This window comes from Danio rerio, chromosome 9 (genome assembly GCF_049306965.1).
Source record: "Danio rerio strain Tuebingen ecotype United States chromosome 9, GRCz12tu, whole genome shotgun sequence".
NCBI classification, from domain to species: Eukaryota; Metazoa; Chordata; class Actinopteri; order Cypriniformes; family Danionidae; genus Danio; species Danio rerio.
In genome coordinates, this window is record NC_133184.1 from 42,319,680 (window position 1) to 42,345,843 (window position 26,164).

General features: G+C 33.8%; 1 protein-coding gene across 2 annotated transcripts in view; it reads left to right on the forward strand.

Annotated features, from left to right (window-relative positions):
• vwc2l (von Willebrand factor C domain containing 2 like) overlaps positions 1-25,542 on the forward strand; it is a 71,609-nt gene extending 46,067 nt beyond the window's left edge. Inside the window, exon 5 of one of the 2 annotated variants that reach the window (XM_073911470.1) lies at positions 25,035-25,542. In XM_073911470.1, coding sequence (XP_073767571.1) covers positions 25,035-25,186 — 152 coding nt within the window. In that variant the 3' untranslated portion in view covers positions 25,187-25,542. The remainder of the gene's footprint in view (positions 1-25,034) is intronic. The other variant, NM_001128564.1, reaches the window with a different exon arrangement.
• The last annotated feature ends 622 nt before the right edge of the window (positions 25,543-26,164 follow it).

Consider the following 26,164-nt stretch of genomic DNA (forward strand, 5'->3'; position numbering starts at 1 on the left):
AAATCTAATCTTCTAAGTGCAACTTTAAAATCTATGAAAATTTTTCCCTTCTGGCACACAGTGACCTACATTCTCCAGATCCACATTACAATCAGAAGTGTGGTGTAAGGTATAGTCGCTAAATAGAGACCGGCTGTGACTTTATGCTTTACTAGCGCAGAAAGACAGCCAGAGATACGCACACGCGGATACACAAAGCTCGCCTACAGCATGGAAGAGAACTAATCTAGGCAGACAGGGTGCGGTGACAAGCTTGTGGTGCTGGCATTTTCGGGAGGCTGCGGTGGAACTCGTTCCCTGGAGGAAAGAGCCAAGTCTGCTTCCAAGATCTTTAAAGGGGTCATTTCAGGAACAATCATATTTTCCTTCATACTTCAGGATAAAAGTGTTCAATATGTTATATAAATTCATACACTTTCAGACCCTAAATCTAACTAAACTTAACACTGATTTTAAATTAAATTAAAGGGGAACTATTCGTTCATTCATTTTCTTGCAGGGTTAGTCTCTTTATTAGTCCGGGGTTGCCACAGTGGAATGAACCGCCAACTTATCCAGCACGTTTTTACGCAGCAGATACCCTTTCAGCCGCAACCCATCACTGGGAAACATCCACACACACACACACTACAGACAATTTGGCCTACCCAATTCACCTATACCGCATGTCTTTGGACTGTGGGGGAAATCAGAGGACCCAGAGTAAACCCTCGCGAACGCAGGGAGAACATGCAAACTCCACACAGAAACGCCAACTGAGCTGAAGTTCGAACCAGCGACATTCTTGCTGTGAGGCGACAGCACTACCTACTGTGCCACTGCCTCGCCCAAAAGGGAAACTATTATGCCCCTATTTCACAAGATGTAAAATAAGTGTTTATGTGAAGCTTCAACTTAATATACTACACAAATAATGTTTTAGAACTCTTTGAAACTGCCCCTTTTAGGCTTTGATCCTAAGTGTGGCATTTTAGTGACTGTCGCTTTAAATTAAAATAAGATGTTTTTTATCAAAAAAGGGCAGAGCTACAAATGCCTGTGTGTCAGCGCTGCACGGATCGATTAAAATTTGTCTTAAATCGGTGCTTGACGGTTAGACATTTAGTCCGGCTTGATGCTGCGCCGATGCCACGTGACTGTAACATGTGGCATCAAAGTACTGCGACAGCGCTCCGAGATCAGACGGCAGGCTCAGCCAGTGCAGCATCTGAAGAGCAACTGTAGGAGCTGCGATGACAACGCCGATATTACACAATTGGCTGAGTTCACCGCATGACAACAACGACGTGTGTTTCGGGTTTATTATTGGACAAAATCTGTCTCACAAACAATTGACTTTTTATGCTATTTCTATCTAGACTACAAATATTTTACTGCAGTAATATGTTTTTGTAAATAATTTGTTTAACAAGTCTAGATTGGTTTATTTTCAACCTTTATATAGAGTCCATTTACTGTATTCAGCTCCTTTAAACAACTTAAATTATTTATTTTAGTGAATAACCAACTCAAAAATGGTCTTAAATGGTCTCAAATATCTCTTACAGACTTGTAATACAATAAAATAATAGTCATCATTGATCATGTCATCCCCATAAAGGTTTCTTCGAAAAAAAAATCGGCTAAATAATATTTTAATAATAATAATAATATAATATTTGTTATCTATCTATCAAAGAAATACAGAGATGAAGTATTTCAGAGAGCATTTTTGCACTTCAAAAAAGAAATCAACACTTTTATTTAGCAAGGATGCAATCAATTAACCAAAAGTGATTGTAAAAAAAAACATGAATAATGCTATGAAGGTTCTATGTCTTTTTGAATTCGCTATTTGCTATCACGTTTATGCATAATAAATGTCACTGTATAATAAATAAGTTCAAGTAAAAAAGCAGCATATTAGACTGATCTCCAAAGGATGACACTGAAAATTCAGCTTTAAAATATCGGAAAATAATAAAACATAAAAATAATTAAATACAAACAAATCAATGAAATTAAGAGACCTCTTGAAAATGATAAATTTTTCCAGATTTACTTGGTATGGGATTGAATTCATTACTTTGTTAATTTTTTTTTTTTATCGTATCATATATTATTTTTTATTACTTTATTATATACTATTTTATTTTATATTATTTTTACACATTTAAAAAAAAAGAAAAAAAAAATTGGTTATAAAAATTCGCCAAAAAAAGGCAATTAAATAAAATTTAGTTTTCATACTTTAGTGTTTAAAATAAAAGTTACATATAGTTTTTAATAATATTTTTACATTTAAACTTAATTAGCAATTCTGGGTCATATTTGCGAATTTCAAAATCATTTCCACTTCAGCTCTTCATTTCACACAATCCTTATTAACACCAAAAATAGCTTGTTTTAATCCTGGGAGTCAGAGAGATAGAAAACATTAATAAAAACTACATTCAGAGTATTTTTTTATGCAAAAAAAATTTGCTAAATGATCTAAAGTGGGCCTCGGAGAGAAAAATAATTTAATAATAATATTGACGTGAGTGGTTTAAAGTATTTGCGCCATGACTGAAGAATATTTTAATAGAGAACTCCATTTAATCTCATTGAAACTCTGGTTTGAAATGGCATCATAAAGAGAATGCATGATCTTAAAACAGGCTTGGATGTATTTGGTTGGAAGTTTAGAAGAAAGCAAAGGCCAAATAAGTAGTCTAAGTTTATCTCAGTTCAGTCAAGGTTTTGGTCGTGTAATCTCTCTCAGATTGTCCCACATGGAAAAATGGAGACTTTAAATGTCAAGAGACACCTATCCCAGCGTTGACAGAGCTGGCAGAGGATCAACAATGACACTGGCAATGCCAAGTCTCAGTCAATCAAAATCCAGACATGACTGCATTGTTTTTTGTAGCATAACTCTCGTCTTCCATAAACATAAAACTCGTATCTTTCCTGCATGTCATGTCAAAACGAAAGATGCAAAAGTCTGGGAAGCTTCACATTCTTTCAGATCCTCTCCTAACGAACCTCACAGGAATGCGGCACTTTTTTTTTTTTTTTTTTTTGATGATGAAGTGAATGCGAGCCTCACAAAAACTCCAAAATAGCCTGAAGTAAAGCGATGTGCTGGCTCATTCTAGATTGCTAATTACCCAATGATGCCTCTAAACCTTGGCTCTTGCTGCTGTCTTTTAAAAGCCATGTTTGGGAGAACTGTCCAGCAATATTAAAGGGATAGTTTCAATTCTGTCACCCTTTACTCAACCTTTGGAGATTCTTTCTTTCTTTTGTTGAAAACAAAAGCAGATATTTTGTGGAAAATATAAATTACAAATAAGAAAACATGAATCTGTATCCATTGACTTCTATAGTATTGTTTTTTTTCCTGCTATGGTTGTTAATGGTTACAGGTTTTCAGTGATCATCTAAATATCTTCTTTTGTGTTTAAGACTACGGAGTCATTTTGAAATTGAAAAATAATAAAAATTGACATTCAGAACCTATAACCGATCCAGGACAGTTTTTTCAATTACTTTTCCCTAAGTGTCTCGTGAGCCTGCTCTGTTAAAGATTATGGCTGATTTAATCTTATGAGGCCACTTTACAGCCACATCTAAGCTCTGGTCAAGTAGGATGATGGACCCATTCTTGAGCCTTACTTTGCACTGCATTGCCAAAGATGCTATAAGATGGCATGTTATCCATTACATTAAAATAATTATTTACAAAAAATGCAAGGGTTATTTTTATTAGAAGAGATACTGTTCATTGTCTACTTTTAAAAATGAAAAACACTTAAAATAATTAGATGCATTTGACATGAAGCACAGTTTCAGCTGGTGATCAACGAGATTAGCCAAGCGCACATGGGGCGGAGTTGAAAACGAACCTGTCGAGCCAGACAGCTGAACACTTCGGGACTTAAAGTTGTTGCAGTCACGAAGACCGATCACAAGGCGTCATCATAATTTTATTCATTTATTTTATTTATAACTACAAAATATTTACAAACAAAATGGAATACAGTCTCTACAAACTTTAGTTCATTTTTAAACAATAAGGTAATTATGAATTAAATAAATAACAAATGCAAAAATATGGGAAAATAAGAGAAATAAGGGGAAACGAGAGGGTAATATAAACTTAAAAACAAACAGGCCTGTTAAATACAAAGTAATAAGCACACATTCTAGAAGTTTAAGCCACTCTAGGCTAATACTTCTTGTTTGAATATGCTAAAAAGGGGTTTACATTTATTTACATTTATACTGTAGATAAAAAGCTTTCCAATATATATTAATGTAAAATCCAAAACAAGGTGTTTTGATTAAGTCAGAAACAAAATTAAGATTATTTTGGAAAATGAAAGCATTTTCAAAAAAGCACTTTAATTTAAAAAGATTGAACAAAAGGACCTTCCTTAAATAAATGAGCTACACTAAGTAGAAGTTTCCCAGAAAGACCAGATATAGGCTAAATGGCTAGACAGGAAATACAATATATATATTTTATAATCATAAAAATCATGTTATAATTATTTAATAAAATTGTTATTTAACTTAATTTGTTAAGAAACCTTTAGGGTGGCAGGATCAATGATGAAAATGTTTTAATTACAAGTCTATGACAAGACTTATTTGAGTTAATATTTAGGTTATCTGCTAAAATAAATCATTTAAATTGTTCATGGAGCTGAAAGCAGTAAATAGTCTGTATAAAAATGGTCGAAAATAAACCTGTGCAAACAAGCCAGCCTTTATAAACTTATTTTTTAATAAAACATGATTATTGCAGTAAATTTTTGTAGTCTTTAAATAAGCATGATGTGTACAAGATAGAGAGGGTATGAAAACTGAAATGTTTGTTTTGAAATCTCGAAGAGTCGGTATTGTCCAATAATAAATCTGAAACACACGTGGTTGTTGTCATGCGGTAAACTCGGCCAATCTTTCAATATCGGTGTCGTCATTGCTCGTGCAATCGCTCTTCAGATGCTGCACGGTGTGAATCAGTCGTCTGCGCAGCGCTGCATGAGGTCGAACGCACCCATTAATTTTGTTTCTAAAAGTGCAAGTTATTCATTTTCACTTTTCTTCTAAGGAAAAAATGACTGTGAATGTGTGCTTTAAGTTCAGTTGTTCAACGTTGATGTTCAATAAATAGTCGTAGATAGTAGATATAGTGTGCATTTCCTTCAATCATTTTAAAATCAAGTAATGCACCCTTCATTCAAAAGTCTCTCACTCGTATTACTGTATGTGAGCATATTTACTGTCCAAAACCTGTCAGTGAACTGATGTCAGAATATAGAATAAATAAAATAATCGTTTATTATACATTTTATAGAGATTTTGATTTTAGGACAAAACGCAAAGCCCTAATGGTGTAGCTAAATATCAACTTCAACAAAAACGGCCCTGGGAGTGACTAAGTTAGTAATAATTTTGTTGAAATAAGACCCACATATCCATAATACCCTGACTTTTCCTAAATATGTGTATATTTCTTTAAATACATTTATTAAAATTACAAAGCAAAAAAAAAAAGCTATGAGTATGTCTACCTAGAACTACCAGATCAGTCTTTTTACCAGCACTACTTTTCCCTGTTACTTTAAATATGCATGCCTCTGTTGCCTAGCAACTTCCCGTCAACAAAAACAAAACTTTCTGTTAGAAAAAACATATCTTCATATATGTCTTTCAAAAACAGCATATTCAGTCAGTTTCATGAAATAGCCTTCTCCCCTGTTTGTGAAAGTGAGTCGCGGACATTCGCAGGTGTTCTAGTAGCCTAATTATGCTCCCTTGCTATAACACGGTTCACTTTTCGTGGCCTCGCAGTTTCGCAGATTGCTTTTGTGCAAGTTATCTCCACAACTAACTCCAAAATGTCGACGAAACATTCGGTACGGTCAAAGGCACCCATGGTAGCACCCAAAAGGCAAAAGAAGATGCGAACCATCGCACAAAAATTTGGAGTTCTGGACATGCTAAAGGACGGTTACACGAGTGTTTAAACGAGAGAAAAGTGTGAAAATGTTAATGGCTATCTGAGAAAAAAGTGTAGTGAGGGGTTTTACAGCCTTAAAGCATTTGTTATAAGTGTAAAGAATAAAGCTGAATTTCTACTTGCCGGATTTCACCAATGCAGGCTATTTTTATAACAAGACTCCCAGGATTAACCACTGTAGTTTAAATATGTGTGCCTCTGTTGCCTAGCAACTTTCTGTTAACAAAACATAACTTTCTGTGGGCAAAAACAAACTTTATTTCATGAAAGTCTTTCAAAGCAGCATGTTCAGTCAATTCCCCAAAAAAGCCTTTCCCCTGCTTGTGAAAGTGAAGTCACAGACATTCACGGGTGTTCAAGTAGCTTAATTATACATTTATAGGCTGTTATACAAAAAAGATAATATTTTTAGGCAATTAAATATAACGACAGACATTGAAAGCTTAATTTGAATACCTCAATAGAACGTTGACTATAAATATGTGACAATTTGAACTCAATGGTAATTCTTGTGGGTCAAAGTTCTAGTAGTTCCAGTGTTAATATCGTTGCCTTGTACTTGTACATGAGTAATGACAGTAAAGTTGAATCTAATCTAATCTTAACAGAAGAAACCCATGACTTTTTTGAACCACTTGAGGGACATAAATATTGAGAATATTTTCATTTTTGGGTGAACTATCTCTTTAAGCTTAGTATGTGCACTGCTGGAAAGACAACCGGCCATGTTTATACTGTATGTGGGAGAACCAATCGTGGGCAACCATCTCTATGAGGCTTCAGTGGTTACCATAGTATTTGCTTGCTTGTAGGTTGCAGGCTAATCTGAGGGCAATGACGTGGGCATCCTCTGCAGCACAGTAACATCATGACGACTCTGATCTGAAAGTAAAGAGTATCTGGGTTAAAATGCATTTTGCACTGTCAAGAAAAAAATCAACAGCATATGTCCATGATGGAAACTTTGATATGGTGTAACTGCAGTTTGCATGCAATACTCAAACTTTTAGTTAAAAACTACATGAATGCAATGGTCTTCAATGAAAAAGTGTTTAAATAAATTGTTTACAGCATGAAGAACTAACACTCCAAGCACCTTAAAATTTACTGTGATTTGAGATGTATTTGTATACCACTGGTGAAATTTTATAACATGCTGTTGTAAAACTCACCCGCCGTTGACATGTGCGAGAAAATGTTCATTTTAGGCACTGGTTGCACAAAGCAGATTCACTTTATTTTGACCATTTTCTCTCTACAAGTGGATTGAAATGAAAAGAATGAACGTAGAAAAAAAGTGGAAATTAAAGCTTTTGAACAAAAAGACCTTCAATCGCATGTACAACCAGGGCCAACAGCAAAGGGAACTATGGCAGGTTTTTTCCCACTCAGTTCAAATTTAGTTAACTAAAAAGTGCAGACCCTTAAGAGACTTAAGAGAAAGCTTTTAGTGTTTTTTGCCCTTCCTCTTCAGCATAAGTGCTCCTATCTCAATGTGTTTTTTGATACTTTCTGTTCTTTTAGCCTTGAATTCTGAGATCAAGGGAGCACAAGTGGCAAATGCTTATTAAATCATAGAATTTAGGATTAAAAAAAACATAGTAAATATGATTTTTCATACCCACAATGGACAAAGTGAACCTATGATTTACAGACTTCAATTCTTGTTGTTTTTTTAATTGAAATATATACAGAATAAAATAAAATACAAAAACTGATGAAAAACTACGTTAGTTGCAAGTGACAAAGTATCCAAGTAAAATGAACCATAATAAATAAATACATACATACATACATACATACATACATACATACATACATACATACATACATACATACATACATACATACATACATACATACATACATACATACATACATGCATGCATGACAAAAGCAAATTATTATATAAATATAATATTATAAAAATTATTAAAACGTTCAATACAAGCTGATTCAATGAATGAATAAATAATATGTAAGATCACAATTTATTTTGATAAAGGACTTAGGGTTAGTGTAAGTTGACATGTACTTGCAAAGCTTTTTATAGCCAGTTAAATGTCTGTTGAAGAAGCAGTTTCAACAGATATTAAGCAGACAGCTTACTAATACTCAAATGGACCATCAAAACACATACACCTAATATTTAAATTAAAATATTAGAGCAATAATGATGTATTAAATGTGTCATTTAAAAAAAAATTGAATCGATTAAAAAAATTATACTGGTAATATTTAAATGTGGTTTCTGAAATATTGATTAATTGTGCATTGTTTGTCATAGTACTTGTACAAATTGATATTTTTTTTTGTTCTTAAGTATATTTTATTCTTGTACAAGTGTTTTCATTTTTATTTAATTAAAATAGTTTTAAATAAATTAGTGTTATTAATATTATTAATAGATATTATTAATATTATTAATATTATTAATACAATTATTAATAGTAATAGTTTTTATTTATTTAGTAATTAGTATTATTAATAGTAATAGCAGAATAAAGCATGCTCTTTTTTTACATCCAAAAAATATACAAATATTCGTGACAATACTTTCTTCTATTTTAAAATGCATCCGGAAAGTATCACCTCAATTTTTCCACACTTGTTTTGTTACAGCTTTATTCTAAAATGGATTAAATTCATTTATTTTGTCAAAGTTCTGCACAAATGTACAGAAGTATTCACAGCTTTTGCTCAATACTTTGTTGATGCACCTTAGTCAGCAATTATAGCCTTGAGTCTTTTTGAATATGATGCTACAAGCTTGGCACACTTGTCTGGGAATTTTTGCCCATTCCTCTTTGCAGTACCTGTTAAACTCTATCAGGTTGGATTGGAAGCTACGATGTACAGCCATTTTCAGATCTCTCCAGAGATGATTAATAGGATTTAGCTCTGGGCTCTGGCTGGGCCACTCAAGGACATTCACAGAGTTGTTGTGAAGCCATTCCATTGATATTTTGGTGGTGTGCTTTGGGTCATTGTCCTGCTGGAAGATGAAGCGTTGCCCCAGTCTGAGATCAAGAGCACTCTGAAGCAGGTTTTCATTCAGGATGTCTCTGTACATTGCTGCATTCATCTTTCCCTCTATCCTGACTAGTCTTCCAGTTCATGCTGCTGAAAAAACATCCCGACAGCATGATGCTGCCACCACCATGCTTCGCTGTAGGGATGGTATTAGCCTGGTGATGAGCCATCTGGCCACTCTGCTATACAGGCCTGATTTGTGATTTGTGGATTGTTACCCTTCTCCCCCAATCATTCAGCTTAGATGGCGGGCCAGCTCTAGGAAGAGTCCTGGTGGTTCCAAACATCTTTCACTTACAGATGATGAAGGCCACTGTGCTCATTGGAGATTTCAGAGCAGCAATTATTTTTTCTATAATCCATCCCCAGCCTTGTGCCTGGAGACAATCCTGTCTCAGAGGCCTACAGACAATTCCTTTGTCTTCATGCTTGGTTTGTGCTTTGGCATGCACTGTCAACCCTGGGACCTCATTTAGACGGCTGTATGCCTTTTCAAATCATGTCCAATCAGCTGAATTTACCACAGGTAAACTCCAATTAAGCTGCTGAAACATTTCAAGAATGATCAGTGGAGACAGAATGTACATGAGCTTAATTTAGAGCTTCACGGCAAAGACTATGAGTATTTCTGCACATGTAATTTTTCAGTTTTTTTTTTTTTCAGTTTTTTTTTTTTTTATAAATTTGCAACAATTTCAAAAACTTTTCACATCGTCATTATGGGGTATTGTGTGTAGCATTTTGCGCATATAAATTAATTTAATCCTTTTTGGAATAAAGTTGTAATGTGGAAAAAGTGAAGCGCTATGAATACTTTCCGGTTGCACTGTACCATGCTCCTTTTTAATCAAAGTATTTGTGATAATACTTTCTTTTATTGTACAATAAAATGTCTTGCTGATATATGAGTGAACCATGGTGGAAATTTATAAATATTTAAAATGACACTGATATGATTTGAGGCACTGAACAACTATGCATCTTAAATAAATCATGGTTAAACGATGTATAACTAACTATCAGTCATTATTATTTCTTTTTGTTTTTTTTTTGCTCACAAAACCAAACCAAATAAAACGGGATGCATTCTAATATGCAGAAATAATAAATGCTATCATAGACTCTATTGTGTTGATGCTTGACAACCCTAATTGGTCCAAAACGTAATTATGGCAATAATAGAGTAATAATAACTCCACTTTACAACCTTATCACCTACATTATGCAATGATATTGTAATCTCAGACTTGATCTACTCAATAAACTATCTTCCAGCACAATGTTAATTGTTATCAATTTGCTACCCATCCACCTGGTCAAGGTGTCCTTGCGCGAGTTTCTCTCCTCTCTATAGGATGATGATTAACTTCTCTTGGCTAGGCTAGCAGTCACACATCTCTTTTCAGCCTCTTTGAATGGTTGCTTTTGCACTTTTGCCAACAGCTCATAATTTTTACTGATGGAAATCAAATATTTGAGTGCATGTAAGACTCCTTCAGGTCTCAGAGGAGCATGCTGAATATTGTAGGCAGTAAAGCAATTTGTGCAGCGCTAACCCTGCCGTCCTTTCGCAAGTCTATTAACATGTCTGTGATGTGGTTAAAAGGCAATCTAGTTGTTTTCCCCCCACAGTAAAAGAGAGGTCGTGAAGCTTGAACTCTTTTTCAAATGTGCGCCACTGTTGACTTTTTTTTGGACATGGTGAGGACTGTATTTGAAGAAATACTGGAAACGTCAAAGCAGAAGTGCTTTTCAAGGGCTGGCTTGACATCCAGAATGGCCTTACACTTTATGCTGAAATGTTATTTCTGGAAAAGCAGGTTTTTCTTGGCAAGAATGTGGTGAATTCATTTCTACAGTGACATCTTATTATTGAATAGCCCCAAAATAAATAAATAAAAATAAACTGTATGTGCATTGTTTTATTAAAACAAGGTGAAACACAGGGTTAATAATAATAATAAGAATTATTATTAATATTATTGTTGTATTTTGTACATTATTATTGTATATTGAACATTATTATCATTATTATTGCAAATTGAACAAGTATTGTTTTTTTTTATGGGAAAAATATTTCTAAAAGAGCTGATGACTTGAACTTAAGCCAGATTTTGTAAAAGATTCAGTAAAACCCCAAACACATACTAAAAAAATTAAAAATAAAATAAATCAGAAAAATCTGTTGTGTGTAATAACAAGTGAACGACAAGTAGAAAGTACTGAACTACTGAAATGTATTTATTACTTTATATAAAAGGCTTTTGATGGCAGTGATGGCAGCTTAAAGACACCTCTCTTATAGAGAATGAAGTCACATGCATTACTCAGGGGTGAGTTTTTCACAGACTTCAACAGTGTCAAAATCTTGATGGTTCTGTGGGTCTCGTCTATCAAATCTGATCTTTAATTTGTATTTTATATTGGATTCAAGTCAGGTGATTGGATGGGTCATTCTACAGCTTGATTTTATTTCTCTGAAAGCATTTGCGAGTTTCCTTGGCTGTGTTTTGGATCCATTTCATCTTTATCATCTTGCTAATGTAGATGTTGGACTGAAGCAGCTCATGTCCATTTACTCTGAAGAAGGGCAGAAAATTGCTGAAGAACTACTGAGAGATTTCAACTGCTGTTTGGGCTTTTACTGCATTTCTACGCCTTCCTTTAATCAAAATTTCCAATTAAAAAGGAGAGGATGCTGGCACAACCTGGCTGCTGCTTCTCTGCCAGATCACATTTATTTTTGTTAATTTATTTTATTCTATATTTATGTTTTATTTTTATTTAATAATTTTTATTGTATAATTTTTTATCATATGGTTCATACTTTTATTGTTTTATTGTATCTGTTTTATTGTTGGGCTGTTTTTATTTTGCCTTGTGACGCTTTAAGTCTGAGCAAATGCATTACAAATAAAATGTATTATTATGATTATTATTATTATTATTACTGCTATTATTGATAAGTGTTCAATACTTTTCCCTGTGTCATTTCATTATCCATAACAATTTGTAAACATTTTTTTGTTTTCATTGCATGTATGGATTTTTTTGGTGGTTACCATATATATATACACATAAATCATTATTTATTAATTATTATTAATATTATTATTATTAGAAACAACTATAAACAAAAATTCAGGGTTGAAACAGAAAATTCTCGCTTGGCTAAAAACCAAAAATGCTTTGCAATAACTATTTATTTACTAAAACTTGATATATATATATATATATATATATATATATATATATATATATATATATATATATATATATATATATATATATATATATATATATATATATATATAATATATATATATAATATAAGTTTATATATATATATAAAAACACAGGTGAACATGTGAAAAGCCAATAAAATAACCACCCTTGACAGTAAAAAAATCATTTCACCATCATTATCATGACAGCAGAGTAGTGGTATTGCAAGCAGCATGAATTTTTATTCAGTTCATGGTCTCACTTTGTTTATACTACCGCCAGCTATAAAACCGTATAAAATTTTACTATAAAGACACTGTATTTACACGTAAGTAACATAGTAAACAATTAATGTCTGGAAAAATCGATGATGTAAACATAAATAACCATCCATAATTCAACACTATAGTGTCATTGCACTAAATGTGCTCTTTGGGATGTTATACAGCATGTAAATGTATGTACTCCAATGTGTACTCTTTACACAAATTTAGCAAATACATTCTTTATAAGCTTTCCATTAAAATAAACAACTAGCTACAATCAGTGCTTGAGGGTTGTAGGTTTATACTGATGCGTAGTTTGTCAAGACTACTCATATTCTTTTAGGTGTAATCTATTCGTAAACACTGACATGTTCAAAATCAGCACCAGTGCGTTCATGTACAGACTAAAACCAGAACTGCGATTTTTAGGCTGATCATTTTTGGCAGCCATTTGATGTATCCCTAATTATAAATAAATGTATTGAGATTAGTGTAAAATCTAAATTTAAAGTGTTTATTTTGCAAGAGCATGGAATTATCTTTAGGAGAACAATTAATCAGTGCAGATGGAAGTACATCAGCAAACTGAAATAAAAGTCTCAGCAACTTCCAGTCAAGTTAATATGTAGATCATAAACACTATTAAACTGGAAGATATTCATTATTATTTTAAGTATATATAATATAATATATTATATGAATAAAAAGTATTCCCCCTCTTTGCTGTAAAACAGAACATCAATCTATTATTTTTGAAAAAAAAAAAAATGTTGAGAACACAATTGTTGATAAATTTAAGAAAATGTTTGGCACAGGTTACATTTTCATACGTATGTTGTATGTAACTAAAACTTTCAAACATTGTGTCAAGCAGCTTTTACTGCAAATCAAAACATATTTATTATCTGCTCATGCAAAAAAAAAATAAAAAAATTACAGTGCAGTGATTTACACTGTAACACACAAGATTACATGTTTATTTACCGTAATTACAGCACAGCCTTTGCAATTTAATAAAAACACTCAGCCAAAACATGTAGTTAGACATCGTTATGAATAATAATAATAATAATAATAATAATAATAATAATAATAATAATAATAATAATAATAATAAAATAATAATAATAATAATATTAACAACAACAATAATAATAATAATTACATTTTAGGCCCTGGCCACAAACATGCTGTCCATTGGCTTTTGTGAACGTACATGCGAATGAAACAAATGAACTTGTAGAATCTGAATAAGCTGTTATTACATTAGCTACATGTCATGTTCACTGATGTGATCTCAAGAAGAAGAAAATAATAATAATGCTGTTCATCAGAACCACAAGTCTGTTTAAAGACAGCCCTCAAGTTCCTTATTAATAATTTACATTAATCTGCAACTCAAAGATCAGCAAAGCAAGTAGATAAACACACTTCTAGCCTGAGTCTCCAATCTGATCCCAAAAGTCTTAATGTAAAAAAGTACAGCGATCATCAAACGCCTACATTTTACACTGCAGGTATTCTGTTAAACCCTCTTTAATAGAGCAAATCCTACAATCGTATTTACCACTTTGGCCCAATTATCTCTAAAGAACTCAGCGTGCCCTCCGGCTTCAAGATTTATGCTGATGCTAATTTGTCTATAAGATCTGTATCTGAAAACATCTTATCGCTAAAGTAAAACTGATAAGTCTGTCAATGTTGTAGCTTGAACAAACATGCGCTAATATGGAATAGACCTTAAAGTCTCCTTTTTCTTCAGTGTGTTGAGTAGTTGTTTGTATGTACAGTATAAAATATGCAAAGTTACATAGCTTAAAGTTGCCCACAAAAGTATTTTCCCTCACATCTCCATCAGTATGTGGAAATATTTGCATATGGCATCCAAATGTCTGTGCAAAGGCAAAAAGCATGTTTTCAAATATGGCATTAGCAATCATGGCTCATTGGAAATATGTGCCTCTACGAAACAGAATAGATTACGGTTACGTTTTGTTGCACATTTCAGATGACAAATCCACTAGATGGCGCTGTCAATATTTTTGAGAATGTGAAATGTTACACTGGGTGCATTTTGTTATATGTTTCAGATACACAACCTTCTTGTACATATCCACATCTAAATGTATTCGATTACAGTGGTCCCTTGTTATTAGTGGGAGTCACTTTCTAAAAATAACCCGCAATAGGTGAAATCCGCCAAGTAGTCAGCTTTATTTTTTTTTCAATGATTGTAGATGTTTTAAGGCTGTAAAACCCCTCACTACACACTTTCTAATTTTTTCTCAAACATGTATTAACATTTACACACTTTTCTCCGAATTTAAACACTCTCGAAGTTCAATCTTTCGTAGAAAATTAAGTCCAGTGTAAGAATAAAACCAAAGATCAGAACCTGTCGTCAGGCGCAAACATTCATTGCTGTCAGCAAAAAGATCATAAAGCTTTTTCAGCTTTTGTGTGGATAATGTTGGCATCCACAGCCTAAAGTTCTTTTTCCTGCAGTCACTGATCCACAAAAAGCAGACAGCCCCTGACTCGCAGCGTCGGTGTGCGTACCCTGATATAAACCTGTTTACGCATACGGTGCACGAACCCTTTACAATGGTCTTGCTGCGGATAGTTACAACCCTTTTTGCATCCTTATTAAAACTCACACTTCTAGTAATCAAAGATTTATGTTAATTTGGCAAGCTAAAAGCATTCTGTACTGTACAGGAGATACGGAGGAAATTGATTGACAATGGTCTACAGCCAATCAGAACACAATGTGCTGTTAAAAAAAAACAAAAAGTGTCAAATTACACAAACACAAATAATCAGCAAAACTGCGAGGAGAACCACGCTGTAGTAAGGGACCACTGTATACTGATACATTATAGATTATATCTTGCAAATATCGATTATATATACAAATTATACAGTATATTTTTATTTGAAATATGTATCAATATCGAATCATATACTTCAACTTGTTTTATGGTTTTTATTTGGTTGTGCAATGAACTGCTCAAAAATAATACCTTACTCATCATAATTTATAATATTAATATAATATATTATGTCCCTTTAAATACCATTAATGTGAAAAGGAACAAAGATGTTGGTGTCGCCCCTAGTGTTTACCTTTAAACTTAGGTAATTTTTTTGTCAATGCAATCTCACAGAAATTTTTAACCTTTTGATTTAGTGGCTAATTTGTATGAATTTGTACTAAGTCATACAATTTGGTCCGATTGGCTCATCCCTCAATTGGGTTGCGGTTGGGGTTGTTGACGCCTACTTTTCAAATCATACAAATTAGCCACTAAACTGACAAAATGTTAAACTTTTTTGCGGTTTTACAAAAAATGTAGGTTGAACCACGTAATTTTATTGAGCCTGTCTTGTGCATTAGTGTTAATGTAATTTTGTGGAGATGCTGTGAGTTTTTTGTGAATTTTGTGATTAAAAGATTTGTTTTCACAAAATAGCCGATTCATGTTCAGATCATGCCCCATATGATCACAAAATGAACAAATTTAAGAAGTGGTAAGAAGTTAATTAGAATTTATGACAGCATTGAGTTGCTGTTGTTTTAGTTATAGCAATATAGACATGTATAACAAAACTGTTTTGTAGTTATAACAATATAAATCATATAAGAATAATACATTGTTTAATATGTTAACACTTTTTTTTATTTTGAGTATTAGCAGACTGTCTGCTTCATATCTGTTGATACTGCTTTTTCAACAGACATTTAACTGACTAAGAAACTTTGCAAGTAACTTACACCAACCCTAACCCCAGCCTAACAGTCTACTTATAACCTAATGAGAATTAGTTGGCATGTAGATGTAATGTAACTTGAATTCAACTAACTGACCATCAAAATAAAGTATGACATTTATTTTTTAATAACACGTTTTTAAATAATCCATGTTAGACACCATTGTCATCATGGCATCATTTTGTACCTTTTAAAATACTTCTTATAGCTTTCCCACATCAGGATCATTATTTCGAGATTTAAAGCACATCTTATGCTTTAAGTGTAGGATCTGAACAAAATACTGCTTAAACTGTTTGAATATGAAGTACCATACTTCACATTCTTTGAATGTTTCCAAATGCAATGTCCTTAGTTTAATCTAAAAAATGCATTCATTATTCATAAACACATTTATTATGCATTATACACTAAGGTATTCAAAAATATGAAACATATCTACTGACAATTTCTGACAGTTGGCTGCATTAGATTCTACAGATTTGTTAAACCTTGACTATCTGAAGCATGGCTTTCTGAAAAGGGGCAAAAAGCACCAGCTCATTTGCATTTAAAGGACACACAAAAACAATGGTCAAATAGATATGCTATAATAAATGATCTGTGAAGTCTTCTGGGGATGCTAGAGACTTAAGACTTTTTTTACACTGCACTGTACAGCAGTTTAGTTCAGTATGCCAAGTAAATGGTACTTTTTAGTACCTCCTTGGATGAGGTTCCAAGTGAGCCATACCATTACCAAAACTTGATGTATACACCCTACTGATCACTACTTGGTCTGAAAGATTTACCACTACCAGTGTCATTGAAACTGCAACACAAGACACTAATCCTGCTTTATTTATATAGTCATCGGAAACCTTTTCTGTACATTTGTTTGTAAAAAGCAAACCCTTTTTATACCATGGCAAGAAAGCCAAAAACGGCAACATTGTGTTCAGTATAAGAGGTGCAGATGTTCCTCTCATTGGTTGCCAGGGAGTATATTTGGCAAAAGCAAGAAAGGGACTACCCAGAATTAAAAGGTTTTACAGGAAGTCATGGCAGCATAGGCAGGACAACAATTGTGCTAATCCCACCTACTTTAAGCACTACTAGACCATAATAGCAATGTCAACCGCACCAAGCAAAACAAAACTGAAGTGAGCCGAGCAGTGCCAAGCTGTACCATACCACACAGTGTTACAGCAGCTTTATATTGCATATTGAAAAGGCTGGCATCATAAGATCACAAAACCCCTTTAAAGTAGTCTGAAAAGCAGTAAATCTCAACACTTACCTAGATTGTTATGGAATCTTTTTTTCACAGATTTCCACTGATTGCCGCATCAGTATCCTATTAGGGCAATAGAGGTCGATTGCTGTAACAGACATTATAAAGATAGAAAAGCAGCCCCACTTGCAGATAATTAAATACTTGAAATTGCTTTGCATAACATAGTGGCTATTGGAATGGATGTCGTGGATTTGTGTAATCTAAGCATTTTGTGTTTAAGTCGATTGCTTGCAAAGCACAAATATAATAATCTTCAGGCAAATGTGTTTGTGCTCAGCTTTCACTTTTGCAGTAATAAGGCATTACAGCCTCAAAATAGTCAAAAAAAAGATTACTACACACTGAGCCGACCTAGTCCACTTTTGATTTTCTATCATTTAGAAATGATCATTGCTGATTTACATACAGACATACAGTAAATGCATAGATGTTTGCTAAGCAATTATCACAGACCGCTTCGGGTTTAATCCACAGCAGGCCATTAATATCTGCTCATTAGGGAGGAAATTGAGGAATAGCCTTCTTCATTGTAGACTCTTCAAGTAGATTTCTTTTCCCATTTAATTAACTAATCTTTTATCACACAGCCTTTTGGAATACTTAATTCTGATTTGTCAATAACACCATTATGAACTGCTCAATGACTGCTAAACTGTTTTTATGCTGTACAGTTCACATGACGCATATCTGAAACTTGATATAGTGTCCATACTACAAAAGCAAGGTTTCTTTAAGTCAAATGTACAGTAAGACATTTTAAGACCCTTTTAGGGCCATTATGAACAAAATTTTAGACTTATACAGGGCTAAACACTGAGGGCCCTATCATACACCCGGCGCAATGTGGTGCAAGGCGCGGCGCAATGCTCTTTTGCTACTTTAAGCTTGGCGCAAGGGTCATTTTGAGGTGTTGCGCCTCACTGTTTAAATAGCAAATGCATTTGTGCTCAAATGTGCACCCATAGGCGTTCTGGTCTGAAAAAGCAGGCGTGTTTTGGCGCGTTGCTATTTTGAGAAACTGTAAATAGTCTGTTCATTAGACCAGAACAAAGTTGGTCTATTGTCTGGCGCAAAGTGCGCCTGGCTTACAGACTACACACATGATGTAGAGCAATACGCAAATATCTTTACATATGAAAAAGAAATAATATCTAAAAGATATATATATAATAAGGATATATATATATAGGATATAAATATAAATGATTAAAATATTACAAAACATATTAATTTCTAGCCAACATGAATTTAAAAACCACTGCCTTCATACTTTCTTCATCTTGGGAAGCTTTTTCAGTTCATTCAATTCGCTTTTGTATAATGTTATTATTATTAGCAGTATTATTTATTATATCCTTATTTATATTTGTTTTATTAAAAACAAGCATAGATTTGTCCACCTGTCAGGTTTTAGACCATATGGAGCATAGCAGGTTTATTTGGAAATAACTCAGTATTTTGAGCACACTTCATTATCATTGTTCATTTATTCGTTTGCTGGAAATTAGAACTAAATTTAGAAATAGTTTTGAAACAAATCTTTGCGCTTAACAAACGAAATTAAGTATTTATAGGCTAATTGATGTCTGTGCAGTAAGGTTTCCCTATCCACGAGAGCAAAAGCGAAAATGAACTTACTTTACGTCATGTTAATAGCAATGCGCTTATGGTACGAAGCAGCTGGCTCTTAAAGGTAATGGGAGATGAGACTAATTGGTTTATTCTCAAAACACACCTATAACTCATTAAAAAAATAAACTCAACCCTTTTAGACCATGCGCCATGGCGCAAAGTGGATTTTCCCGTCCTTAAGTTAGCAAAAATGCATTCTGACACGCCCTGAAAGCGTTTGCGCCCTGCGTTTTGCGCTCTGCGCATGGACCGTCAAAATAGAGCCCTGAGGATTTTTTCTAATGGCCCAGTTACTTCAGTAAATAGTTTTTGGATTAATGAACGATCATATAAAGGGATGTGTTGCTTTAGTTTTACTTCCCGCTTAGTATAAATTAGCTGTTGTGATTTGTATCTCTTTGCAATAAAAGCAAATCTATTTCTATATTAAAAAGTTGAGATGGATTATTGGTAACTGGGTAGCTTTACCGGGACATAGAAAAATTGAGACCCGTTTAAAATGATTTAAGACCTACAACATTATATGTAAGTGATTTTAAAAATGTTTCGGGTCTAAAATTTAGATTTTAAAATTTAAGACATTTCTCAGACTTTAAGACCCCGAGGACACCTTGAAAAAGCACGGGTTGTAGGATGCATACAGTATTTTTCTAAACAGAATTACATTTAAACTTATTAACTTTTGGATGATTTTGAAACTATTGCTGAAAATATGTAATGCTTTGGTTAAAAGATCTAATATCAAAGCAGTAAAAGATTTGGATAAATTTACATAAACATCTAAAAACAGCTATTCACTAATAAACAAGTCTTTACCTTCATTACCTCCTCACCCCAACAGCAGACTTGTTGAATAAAATAGTTTTTCCTATGAACTGCAAAGCCGATGTTAACAATTCTGCAACAGTGCATACACAAAAAAACAATACATTATTTAAAAATGCAATAAAATCATACCTCACTTTCCATGCATGGGCATATTTCCTGCTTTATATCTTTTACTGTAAAATAAAAATTACACTAATACCCTAATTCATCATTACGTTCAGTTTATATTCATCTCTAATATTACATTCAAAACCAAAACACGCAAAATCCAATTCTGTGTATCCTTCCAAGTCCTTCAAAAAAAAAAAAAAGACATCTAATGTTTTGAGTACAGAAATAACATGAATGAGAATATAAAGTGTGCAATGTGCTTGGTCTTAAAAAGAGTTATCAAGCGCATGAAAACGATGTTACTTGTGCTCAATGTCAGACAGTTATGTCTTAAAGCACTTCAGATTATTAAAATGTTGTTCACTCTATAAGACACCAAAGAATCCTTTACTAATTGCTCTATAAACTTTTAACAGGCATTTGCAATGCACATAAAAAAAAAAAATAAATGCAAGCAGTTTTTGTTTTTGTTTATTATTGTACTCATGGCACCACACTGAGCAACTTTACAATTTGCTTTATTTCGGTTTTATGTTTTAATTTAAATTATTTATATATACATTTAATTTTTGTTTCTTTGATTTTGATCCATTCACACAAAATCAGCAGTGCAGTAATATGATTTAAAAATACATTTTTTATGGCATCAGTGCAAAAACTATTTCGGCATCTTTATTTCTAAGAATAAAAGTATAACAAACATACAGTTTTAATGAGGTCATCCGAATTAATGAAAAACAGATTGAAGAAAAAGAACAACTGGCCTTGACTTCACATGTAATCTTGGTGCATTTAAAGGTAACCGCTTTGTTGTTACAGCATTACGCACAGGGTACACGAAGCTATTAGTTTCAGGAGTCCAGCGAAACAATGGAGTTACTGTACGTAAAACAAACAGCAGATTTTCATGTTTACAATGGAGGAACTACATGAGCTGCTTTGACTCATTTACACATCTGCTCTTGATGTGTTCTCAATACAGTACAATCACATGATCAGATCCAAGACCGCTGAAAAGATAATGCCAACCCCAAGAGTACGTTGAGGACAGCACAATGTTCTTAATTTTTGTGTTCATCAGATCACTTAATTTAAAATGATTTATAGTACAAAGATAACGTTTTTTTAAGTACTCTATAAATTGTATAAGTGCAGGTTATTGTCCACATATACTTAACACCTTAACTCTTTCTTATTTTACTCTTAATGTAATAATGTGTGCCTTTTGTAAGCTGCTTTGAAATGATTATTGTGAAAAGCGTTACACAAGTAAACTTGAATTGAACTCAATTGACATGTACACAAACATTGACCGCGCTTAGCACACCAGATTACTCATTCATTCATTAATTTGCTTTTCGGCTTAGTCTCTATATATTTATGAGGGGTCGCCACAGCGGAATGAACCACTAACTTTTTCAGCATGTTTTACACAGCAGATGTCCTTCCAGCCACAGGCCAAAACACTGGGAAACACCCATATACACTCTCACATACACATACACTTACGGCCAATTTAGCTAATTCAATTCACCTATCCGCTTGTTAAGTGGTGACGTGTTTGTGACGTATGTATACTGTTTCCGGGTCCAAGCCGCCATTCATTTGAGTGGAGAAATCATTCGTTTATGATCGAGTTTTATTCCTATCACACATTAAAGTTAATTTTACATAAATTCATAGTGTACACAACAATCTCTGGGCTTGCTGCATAACAAATACCAAAATTTTAACAATTTATAAAACAATGAATCACTTTCTGGCCATTGGATATTAGGCATGGACATATATATTGTGATCGTGACTTTCGAAAGTATTAAATCGCTTTGTAAACATTTATTATTACCATTTCATGAATCTCCCCATTCAGTTGAATAGAGCGATTGGACCCGGAAGCCACTGCGCGTGACGTCACACTTAACAAGCGGATAGCGCATGTCTTTGGACTGTGGGGGAAACCAAGGAACCTGGAGGAACCCATGCAAACACAGGGATAACATGCAAACTCCATACAGAAATGCCAACTGACCCAGCCGAGGCTCAAACCTGTGACCTTCTTGCTGTGAGGCGATTGTGCTACCCATTGCGCCACCGTTATGCCTCACACCTGATTATTTAAGAAAATTCTCAATGGATATTTTTTTGGAAGTTTAGTACTACAGCTTCAGTTGTAAAATACACTTCAACTCATTTTTTAGTCTCACTTTTTTTAAGTTTGGTCATAATAGTCACAATGTGAATCCATGAAATAAATCGGTTTCTTTTTTGGCCCAGATCAAAAGAATCAGGAGAACTGAACATCAAGTACGAACACACACCCAGTGACCGATGAGTGCCAAGACAAGTTTTTGTGCATAGCTCACTGTCTCTAATGGTGCAAGGCCACTACAGAAGAGAATGAGCGGCACGTGCTCAGATCACACACAGAGCCATCATGCCTGTTCAGCAGCCCCTGCAGCCTGTGTCGCATTAGAATGCAAAGCATCCCAGTGAGAGGTTGAGTGTGTGAGAGGGGGAATTAGACAGAAAGAGAAAGAGTAGCAAAAGAGCTTTAGTGTTACAAAAACAAGCCCATCGGTGCATGGCCGTGAAAAAAACATCCACACGTCTGTTCCGCTTTCAAAACTCCCATGAGTCTCTCTGGCACTCCCTCTAAAAGAGCCTTCTGCGAGCTGTCCAACCCAGGCTCATTCTTAATACGGGATTCTGGCCACGTTTCACTAGAACCTGATGTACGTTGCTTCTGGTACGTTTTGTTGTGCTTTTTTGATGAAACGTCCACAAGTAGGCATTGTTTTTTGTGGGTATGTGATTCCGACTACATATCTGCAAACCTGAATTAGTACAATTACATTTTTTTTCATTGGGGAGAAGGGGAGGGGTAATCAAACTTGGGTCGTTGTGAGAACCTCAGAGTTATTTGTCGACAATGCACTAACCACAAGGCTCTTGGCACAGCCAAGATTGTTTTTGTATGTAAGATCCGAGAATTTTAAGCCCTGTTTACACTAATATGCTTTAGTTTTAAACCTGCATTTTAGAATTAAAACAATACACGTCCATACTGGCGTTTCCCAAAGCATTTCTAAAAAGATCTACACTACGCCGCTGAAAACACACAACATGTGACCACACACACACTCTGGCATGAGCTGCAGCATACGTGGACGTCTGAGCCCCAGGCAGTCAGCAGATGCTTTGAGCACAGCTCCCCGAGTAAGTGCAGCGTAGGTCAGACAGTTCATCAAGGATCTTCCGATGGATTTCATCTCACTATAGTTGTCAATTGTGATATTTAATTCATCTTGTCTCTATCTAATAGTCTTTTGAATCTATTACTCATTCTCAGGTAACCCGTTTTAGCTGAGCGCAAAGATAAGTTCATATATTAATTCATGTAACCACGTACACTGATTCAGCTACACGATGCTTTAACATTTCTTGTGTCTGTTAAGTTAAAATCAAAATGAAAATAGGCAGTTTCTTAAATCATGTGTTAATATTATTTTTAAGATAGTAAAACAGTAGTAAAACCCTTTACTGTATGTTACTTTTATTTAGGATTTATATATATATATATATATATATATATATATATATATATATATATATATATATATATATATATATATATATATTTTTTTTTTTTTTTTTTTTTTTTTTTTTTTTTTTTTACTTGCATATATTTTATCTATTTACTTTTTATTATTTTTCCAAGTGTATATAATTACTACCATAAGAAAGTATCAGCATTAGGTACATACTTTCAGTTTTACATATGCTTGAAATTACCTTATCTAATCCTGTTTATATGAAATAAGCCTAATCCCGAGCAGGTTTGAGCTACCAGACCTCTCTTGAATGAGTCTTGAAGAACCAAACCATCCTGGATCATTTTCAAATTGTCAATAACCAAACCCAGCTAATTGAGTAACCCACGTACGAAGAACGGACCCTTATCTGGAACCTTTAAATCACCTTGATTGCCAGTAGATGCAAATTCATACATTTACATCCATGCATCTGCTTGTCTTACGTTACAGTTTTTGACTGTTTAGGGTTGTCTTGTGACTGAATAATATGTATATAAGCTTTATTCAGCCAGTTTCGGTTCTGTCGGCTTTGTGCTTTTGACTGTTTGGCACCAGCATGTGGCTGAATAATGCGGAAGTTAGTGTGTACTTCATTCAGCTGTTTTGGTATGTGTCAGCTACGCTTATAATTATAAAGTGAATAAACTACTATGGCCCCGAACAATGTTTTGTTTCTAATTTTTATGTTTTATAGCAAGTAGTCATGTAATAAGTTGGATAAAATACATACAGGATTTTTTTTACACAATAGTGCTCCACTTCATGTTGCACTGCCGATAAGCTTGTTAGGTCTTATTCTGCATTAACAATCCCCTAGATGTACGTTATCCATAACGTAATTTGGTTCTCCACTCAAACTTTGAAGAAAAAAGAACAATTGTTAATGACATTTTACTGCCTCCTAGAGTTCATTGCACCTAGAAACTGCATTGAAACTTGTGTATAAGTAGGTTTTTGTGGTTTTGCAAGAATTACAATGGGGGAAATAAGCTGCTGTCTGGGCTTTTTTCACCTTTCTACATCTCCCTATATTCAAGTGTTCAATACTATTTCACTGTCATTTTATTACACAACTTCATTTGTTAAACAATTAGTTTTGTTTTCTTTGCATATATGGATTTATTTGGTTGTTACCAACATCCAGTAAAATATTTCAGTCAACAGAACCTTAAGAAATATTTTCTGGGAAAAAATGGTGACGTGTTCAGTACTTATTTCCACCACTGTGTGCATTAAAAATAAGCTTATTCCTTGCATCGTTTATTCCAGATCCTTAAAATCTTCTCCCTTTTACCCCATGCGACAGGTCCAAATTGCTTCGCTGGAACGACGATCATCCCAGCTGGCATTGAAGTGAAGGTGGACGACTGCACCATCTGTCGGTGCCACAGCGGGGACTGGTGGAAGCCTGCGCAGTGTTTGCGACGGGAGTGCTTGAACGGTCAGGCGACGTCTTAAAAACCCCTCTGGAGCTGAAAGGGAAGGAACACAGATGAGATGTGAGGCTCGGCTGTCGGCACACAGGACGCCCACCTTATGACAGCGAGGGACTGATTGGCAGGAGCACAATTCCTCTGGCAAACTGAGACGGCTGGAGGAGCAGAGATACAAGGGGCACGGACTATACACACAAAAACAAAAATACATAAAAGTCCTTGACAGATTCATAACAAGTGTTCGTTTACTGAAGGAAAGTGTGCGTTCACTGAAGACGCATTTTTTTCTCTCGTGATGAGAGATACATTTAACCTAGGGTGAAGCTCATGGAAACATTTGAATCCAAAATCAAAAGAAATTGATTAGTTTGCGTACAGAAAAAAAATAACAAGCAGAATGTACAGAAGACCATCATTATTAGTATTATTTTTCATTTTGTCGTAATTAATGTGTCACTTCAAACTTCTAAATAATCATAATACAAACTTCTAAAATAATCATAATACATACGAATGTTTTATTTGTGAGTTTTTTGGTGTAACTTGTATTACAGACTCTTATTTTCTCATTAAACTATTAGAGTATTTTTAAAGATATTTATTATAATAGAAATACTAATAAAATTGAATTATCAAATTATTACAAATACATTTGATATTTATATTATGTATTTATTTTTAAAATACTTGTTTATATAAGCATTAGTTCAAATGACTATTAAAATAGTATTAAAATTAGTTATTCTGAGTAAATTATTAAATATTAAATTATTAAATGTTTATTTTTGTACGATTCTAAATTTAAAAAGTAAATATAAATACTACACATATAAATACTTAATGCAGTCTTTAAGTATAAATCATCACATCTCTTTCTTGCCATATCTTAAGGCCAAACACCTTTTATTGGTTTAATTATGCCTATTTTAAGGTGAACATTCACCTCATTCTTTTTTTGCCATTTCTTTAAGACAAACATCTTTTAATTGGTTTAATTGTA